We start from the raw sequence: 8,042 nt of genomic DNA on the forward strand, positions 1-8,042 counted from the left end.
AACTAAGCAATGAAATAAATTTAACTATCAACTTTAAACTTTACTTACTTGACAGAATTAACCCTGTCTCTTATACACATCTAGATGTGTATAAGAGACAGGCATAAAATCTTGTGTGATTAAATGTCAAAACTCGGATTAGTACGAACTACAGAATATTTTATTAGTTTTTTACATAATTTTACTTCACAACCTAAACCGTAATACCAGTTTCTGTCAACGAGGGCATAGTACATTTCTTCCCCCATCAACAGAGAGAATATCACCAGTAATGAATGATGCGTCATCTGATGCTAAGAATGTAATTGCTTTGGCAACCTCTTCACTCTGACCAATTCGACCAAGTGGATGGATCTTGGCTGCCAACTGACAAAAAAGAGAATAAACACTTAATACAATCACAATGAACAATATTTGTGTCCGATCTAAAGCCTTTTTTTCACTAGGCGATTTTATTCACGCGAATCGAAAATGTCGTTTTAATGCGCATTCAAAGGTTTGCCCGATAGAAGTGTGAATGCGCATGCACCCAACGCTTTCGATTCGCACAAATAAACTCGCCTAATAAAAAACAGGCACATAAGACACATACACAGGAGTAAAGCTTATTATATTTTTCCCTGATTTAACTACTTTCTTTATATATACTGTCAGTATTACCTACATGAGTACAACTTACCTCTCTAACTTTGACAATATCCCTACCAGCCCTTTCATGGATAGGTGTTTCAATAGAACCAGGGCTGGAATGCAAGAAAAAAGTAATGCAGAAATAAATTTATAAACTGTACGATATAATAGACAGAAGTAGTCATCAAAACAAACAACTAGGTGAAATAGCTTTCGCTTGAGTAAATAAACGTCACAGTATTAACCCGCTAGATACGGAATGGAGTGAAGGGAATATTTTTGCATATCCTCCTTGCGTGAACGCGAGTCTAGCCAAATTCCAAATTCCTCCATTTTTAAAAATTTTCTTTTGTTTGCTGAAGACACTAAATTTATTTCATTCAAAAGATTGGTGCAATGCAAACAAACTGACAATTAATTCCTATAAAATTACAGTGCCACATCCAATTGCAAAAATTAGAAAAAAGGCAGGTTGGGACATTTTGTTCCTAGAAAAAAATTAATTATGATTTATAATTTTCATTTACCAATTATAACTTATGGCATTGATGTTTGGGCTAGTGCTGTATATTTGAATTTTACAAAAAAGCATGTTAGAAGTATCGCATTTTAAAATTTATAAATTACATAGAATTACATGTTCTCAAATTTATTTCATATATTTGCAATAAGCGAACTTTCATACATTAACTGATTACTTTTTTACCTATTGCACATTCTCATACTACAAGATAAAATAATGATTTTAATTTAGCGTTTACCTCAAGCTCGTATTTCTTTAGGAAAGTTTATGATTAGTTTTATAGGATCAAAGTTATGGAATAACATTTCTGTTGAATTTTGTAGTGTTATTTTCACAAATCCTTTAAAGATCAACTTAAAAATTATTTATTTAAAGAATATATAGAATAATGTACATTTCTTTAATATTATTATTATCTTTTGTTATGGTATACTTTTAATCTTTATTTGTATTTGTAAAGGAGATTAAACCTGACTGGAGAAATCTCCTATTACCAAGTTTGATAATAGTCTGAATGGAAATTTAAATCAAATCAACCTTAATCTCATGAATCTATGAATCATTCAAAATGTATAAATTGTTATAAAAAGTATCTTCTACGCTAACTGCATTACATTTTAGACGATCTAATAAACACCACTTTCGACTCCACTCAATGCATTAGCTTAGGACTTTAAAATGTACACAACTTTTAATACCCAATCAGCCAAATTTTGATGATGTCATCTTTTATATTTAATCTGTGATCTGGATGGCAATAAGTTTGGATAATATACTGGGAGACAATCTTTTCCTCTATGCTCGTACATATGACCAACTGCTTAAAAGACGGTGTGCTATTGTGACTTGCATTCAGTCCTCCAAGTGAAACGCAAGGAAACCGCAATCGGAATTATATAAATGTTACTGAATTGTCTCTAATACCTCCAAGTGCCGAAACACTGGCACCCCCCAGCCTTTAGCGCCCTTCATTTAGTTACTGCACTGGTAACTAAATGAATCCCAGTCTGCCCCTGAACTAAGCAATGAAATAAATTTAACTATCAACTTTAAACTTTACTTACTTGACAGAATTAACCCTTACACCTTTTGGAGCCAGTTCTGAAAATGTTTCAAACAAAAATCTGATTCAGACAAGATTTAAAAATTTAGTTGAGAAACACAAATTAACAAGTAAACATTTTCCACAAAAAAAAAATTACTTGCTGGAGTCATTTTTGAAGGGGCATGCACCCCAAGCCCCGTAGACACTCCAGTGAGAGTAAATATGATGATATAACAATGCAGTAAATCCCATAAAAAAAACCAAAATTATTTAATCGATTGATAAAAGAAAGCAGTTGAAAATGTTAATAGCATTTTTTCTGTAAAAAGCATTCCAAGATTGATTTCTCTGGTTTTCTTTTCTGGGCAGTGCTGAGAGAATTCACAACATTAGGTGCTTTATAAATCTAGAATAATAATATTAATATTATTTAAAGAACAATGGACATAATTCTTACCGAGGGAAGTGACTCTAGTAAACTGATCAAGAGCACTTTTTGACATATTATATATAATCATATTTGGTACCTGTAAGAAAACATACAAATAATAACAATAAGTGCTTTGAAACATTGGAATAAAGTTGAATGACAGGGAAAAAAATATAGGACTGTGAGACTTTAAGATTCCATGCAATTTACAGTCTCCTTAACTTTATCATTTGTATATTTGTTTTTTGTTTTTTTTTGCATATTTATAGTCCATAAAGACAAAACTATTAACACACCAAACTCATTGCAATGTATGTTTAATTTCATTTATTTTGTCAAACATTACAAACAAAAATAACAACAGACCAAAATTCAGAGATAGGTTAAACAAAAAGCTGTACAAAGTTTCTCCACTGATTTAAGGAAAAAAAGAAATGAAATAAATATGTCTCTCTTCTCTGAAAGTAAAAACGAGCATAAAAAGCCTATCCAAAAAATTTAAAAAAAATGAAAAAATAAAATTTAAAAATTGTCTGCAGCGCAGCACAGCCTTATACAGCTTTGAAACAAATTGCTATGAAAATAAATTTGGAAAAATCACAAAGTTTAATAATCCTTGAAAAAACACTTTTTGCTAATAACGCACCAAAGTTCCACTTGCACACTTTTACACCACCATTTATACAATATATGTTGTATTACTTACAGCTCTTGTACCACATATGCTGGATACATTGACAATGGCACCTGAGAAAATAAATATTTGTATGTCAAAACTAATTCCACTGTGGTTCTGCAAAAAAAGATACACTTTGTAATTTAAGGTTTCAGCAATTGTTTACCTTTAGATTTAATTAATGAAGGAACGGCAAGGTTAGTTATTTGTACGACAGATCTGACATTCAAGTTGAAGACATCATCAAATGTTTCCATTGAAGAAGCAGTTTCAATTGTGTTTATGTTTCCCATTCCAGCATTATTCACCTGAAAAACACAGAAGAATACTCAATGCCCTAAATATACTTTTTAACCTCCTGAATGTTAAGCTCTTTATTAAGTTATTGTTTCCCATTCTTATCTTTAAAGACAATCACAATTTAGTTTCTTGGCTACTTTTTTCACCAAAATTCATGCAATTTTATCATTCCTTTTTTGTTGTTTAAATCACTGAATGAATACATTAAAATTGGACTACGATGCTGTTTTAAAAAAATATTTAAGTTACATGAATTTAAGGTACTGAAATATATTTACCAAAATGTCTAATCTACCAAAATTGTCCAAAGTAGACTTGACGAAGCGTTTAACATCTTCTTCATTACACATATCACCTTGAAGAACCAACACCTGCAGAATGTAAAAATGTTAAGAGCAATTCAGAGGTTTTTTTCACTAACTGTATTCCTTTATCTTTTGTGGCTCTTCTTACCATCACTCGCATCAATTAGGTTTGAATGATGCAAACAGTACTAAATGTAATATTCTCTTGGTGATGGTAATGATAAGAGTGATGATGTTTATGACAATGACAACAACAATGGCAGTGATTACGGGACTCGGATTTGAAGGTGAGCATCTTATTCTTATCACCACCAAGCTACAGCAACATTTCATGATAACAAATGTTGACAATAATGCTAATAACAATAATTGATGAATAATAAAATAGCTAAGATGATTAGGATATTTGAAGTAACTACTGTAGTGTAAAAACCTACAAGGTCTATGTTGTTAATGTGAAATATAATCTGTAAACCTTGTCTGCTGCAAGCCCAGCCTCTTGGCACATCCTGGCTGTTGATTCAAGTCTGGCTTGGTTCCGACCAATCAGCGACACACAACATCCTTTTGAAGCAAATTCTAGAGCTGTTGCTGCCCCAATACCTGAGCTTGCACCTGGAATATTATATAAATAAATTGTAGAATATGTTCTTTGAAGAATCATAAAGCAATTTCAATAATGGAATTGGCAGATTAGGTGGTCAGAGAGAACCCACATAGTGTGTTGAGATCCCTCTTGTCACCCCTACCCGATTCTGAAACTGCATATTTTCGTGCCGTACATTTAATCAATATTAAATAAATATCAAATATATATGAGCAGCAGCATTTACAAGGAATGGACAGTAAGTAACAGCCTCAGTACACCAGGATTTAAAGCCCATTTCCAGCAAAATTTCACTAAAATAAGATTTTTTTAAAAGAAAAAAATACATATGCATTACTCTAATTATTATAAACCATGGAAAAATATTGGTGTAAATTTTAGTTTAGCCGAGTAGGCCTGAGATGTTTAATTGTCAAAATCTTGGTCAGAATCATGTTTTCAAAAATTTGAAATAATTCTAATGAAATATTATATTTCACAAGTATCAACTAGCAACAGAAAATATGTCGGCCATTTATGTTTCTACTGCCCCCACAGGGTGCAGTAGACACTATGTTGTCAAGCAACAGTTGACCTTTCTAATTTTGGTGGAGGTCATGTGTAGGTGGATACCTTATGTGTAATGTGAAATGTGAAATTTTGCCAGGAATGGGGCTTTAATACATCTTTTCTTTCTCTATGAATAAATACATAGCCTAGGCCTAGTCATATAGCCTACATAGGGACCTACCTAGGCTAGGCTACAGGCCTATGTCATGGCACTTTTGTTTAGTTGCCCCAAAATGGAAACAAGCACCCAGTTCTGGCTCAAGTATACGTCACTAACCCTCATAATCATACCAGTAGTCAACCAGAACCTAGCTCAACATACTACAGTACTCGGGCCTGGCCTAGGCTTAGGGTAGGTAGGTGGGAAGGAGGAGGCCTCGAGTCTTATCTACACAGGCCCGATCTAGCATCCCATTATATAGGCCTAGGCCGGGCCCTACACTACCTAGCCTACTCCTATTGCCTAACGTTACGTAACGAACATACATCACACAATGGAGTAATTAGGCCTAGGCCTAGCCTACTAGATCACACATATTCCATAATTGAACTTTAGTTTGACTAACCTGTAATAAGTGCGACTTTATCAACAAATGAGCTCATTTCGAAAAAAAATAAGCTCGCTCTTTTTCCCACGACTCATCCAGGGTATGCCCTATCCAACATAAAAAAGTAGGAAAGGGGCTAGAGATGAAACGTTTCTTAACTAGAGAGGGCGCCATTTTAGAGTTAGCCGTCCCCAGTCAACAAATTACTTTATCGTCAACTCAACATTATTACTCCAACCAGCAGGAGGGAAGAGTGATTGTTTTTCATTTTGCTAACTACAGGATTTATCTTTGGAAATATCGTCAGGTTTTCCATCTTGCGGTAAGTAAATAATGTATACTCACAACATGTCATCGTATACTTATGCTACCCTTAACACTGTGATAATTAGCAACATTATTCAGCTATTGTTGTCGTCTGTGTGCGCACAGTGATGTGTTGATGTCTGCGGATGTCATCTTTTGATGAGAAAATGTGCTGTCTGCTAGACCGTCGGTAGTTCAGGTTTTTGTTTCCCTTCGTTAAGAAAGGGTTTTTCAAGAATTTGCCTCGTATCATTGTTTTTAAAACAACAAGTAATTAACAGCCTCTATGTTATTAGTCTAGCTCTTGCGATCTACAGATTTAGTGCTTATCTGAATGAATCTTACTAAATGCTACCACGCACCAAATAATTAAGTATGATACATGAATAATTAAGAACCGACAGGAGAGGAGGGTGTTGCCAAACTGTAAAGACAGTGAATATATGGGGCTATGCGCTGATCCTTTATTAGTCGAGTCTGGGGTGCTGTGGTCAGGTAGGTTAGACCATTGTCTGCCATTTCTTATAAATGTACATAGAATTATTAAATTACATTTATTTCATTTTTACGACTTAAAATGGAGTATTCTGAGCAAATTAGATAATATTGATGATAGTGTGAAGTTATTTGATCATCTGATTTCTCTATCTTTATCAATCATTTTTTTTCTCTAGAATTTGTTATAAATAAACAGAGGCATATTCAAGGAGAGACCCCCTAATTTTTTTGGGATATAAAAAAAAAATGACAAAAAGGAAAATGGAATTAAGGCTAAATAATAAAAAATACACGTTTCTTGTCCGGATTTTCTGAATAAAGGAAGGAGGAGGCACTTGATATTCATTATTTTCTTTTATTTTGTTATTTATGGTTTTTTGTTATTTTTTCCCCAAGATCAGATTGCCATGTTCCACCAACAATATATAAACGTTAGGATGACCTATTTAGGTGTAATGTATAATATAGGCCTATATGGACCATAAAACATTTGCTAGTGTATCAAGAAATTTGCAACCCAATAATAATCGAGGCCTATAGCTATGCCTACAACCTCGGTCGCTTTGGCGATGTCGTACGATCATTTTCATCGCCAGCCTGTGAGATTGGAAGATCACAAGGGCGGTTGCGCATCATAACGAATTTGGGCCTAGGCCATCGACTAGTCATCATTTTTCAGGCATTAAACTTCATAATTATCATATGTGAATGTTTGAGAACAATATGTATAGGCCATAAAAACTTTGGTGCACGATGTATTTACCAAAAATGTGTTATTTATAGGGTTTTTTTTGGGCTTATTTTTTATTTCTTTTTCTGAAATTAAAAAATAATAACAAAAAATAGGAGTCGGCCCCAAAAACAGAAGCGGGCGGGGATGAGAAACATGTATTTTTTTAACTTGGCCTAAAATAAGCCTGTGCGTACGGCCATTTAGATCCATAATCTGGACCCTCCATCAGCCTCAATCATCTGGACCCTCCATCAGTTAAGGTCTATTTCAAATTCCTGGATCTGCCACTGATAAATTGTGGATTAAGATTAGCTATTGTAATTCAATAATGTTGTATTTGATGATTCAAAGCACATTTTTCATGTTTTATGAATGCATCCATGTTAAGTAATATTTATTCATGCTGCCAAAAGTCTACCTAAAATTATAATAGTTAATGATGTTTTAATTAAAATGTTTATGTCCCATTTGATTTGTTTTGTATGTACATAGTAGATTTGACTTTGTCCGAGAATATCTGTGTTTACAAGACAAAGCCCTGGGATTTGAAGCCAGGGTTATAGTATTATGTTACAGTGAAACACTCTCATTTATTCATTCAACCTCACAGTTTTTTACTTATATTAATTTTTTTGTTATTAATCATTGTGATAAAAAATAAAATAATATGTGTTAGTAAAGCCTGTTAATTGCTGGTGCTGTATGTTGTTTTTTAGACTAACACAGCTCCCTTGACTTTAGCAATTTTTAACATCATTCATTTGCATATTAATTACTATATTTCAGAAAAATGCAATGCAACAAAAAACAAAACTGTAAATATAAATTTGTGTTGAATTTTTTTTTTTTTTTTTTTTTGCCCCTTTTTTCCCCCTCTTTTTTTTTCCCCCCC

The 8,042-nt window shown here is 33.3% G+C and overlaps 2 protein-coding genes across 2 annotated transcripts in view; one reads left to right on the forward strand and one right to left on the reverse strand.

The window, feature by feature from the left end:
- Positions 1-101: 101 nt before the first annotated feature.
- Positions 102-8,042, reverse strand: part of LOC117116610 (3-oxoacyl-[acyl-carrier-protein] reductase FabG-like) — a 14,446-nt gene continuing 6,505 nt past the window's right edge. Inside the window, exons 7-15 of the mRNA XM_033260682.1 lie at positions 5,632-5,703; positions 4,385-4,524; positions 3,883-3,975; positions 3,471-3,612; positions 3,335-3,375; positions 2,656-2,725; positions 2,218-2,254; positions 680-743; positions 102-366 (exon numbers count right to left, since the gene is read on the reverse strand). Coding sequence (XP_033116573.1) covers positions 217-366; positions 680-743; positions 2,218-2,254; positions 2,656-2,725; positions 3,335-3,375; positions 3,471-3,612; positions 3,883-3,975; positions 4,385-4,524; positions 5,632-5,703 — 809 coding nt within the window. The 3' untranslated portion in view covers positions 102-216. The remainder of the gene's footprint in view (positions 367-679; positions 744-2,217; positions 2,255-2,655; positions 2,726-3,334; positions 3,376-3,470; positions 3,613-3,882; positions 3,976-4,384; positions 4,525-5,631; positions 5,704-8,042) is intronic.
- The window catches only part of LOC117116611 (plasma membrane calcium-transporting ATPase 1-like), a 42,571-nt gene continuing 40,322 nt past the window's right edge, over positions 5,794-8,042 (forward strand). Inside the window, exon 1 of the mRNA XM_033260683.1 lies at positions 5,794-5,935. The gene's annotated coding sequence lies outside the window, so the exon portion shown is untranslated. The remainder of the gene's footprint in view (positions 5,936-8,042) is intronic.

Source organism: Anneissia japonica, unplaced genomic scaffold (genome assembly GCF_011630105.1).
Source record: "Anneissia japonica isolate Jap-2015-1 unplaced genomic scaffold, ASM1163010v1 scaffold2737_len523936_cov211, whole genome shotgun sequence".
Classification (NCBI taxonomy): Eukaryota; Metazoa; Echinodermata; class Crinoidea; order Comatulida; family Comatulidae; genus Anneissia; species Anneissia japonica.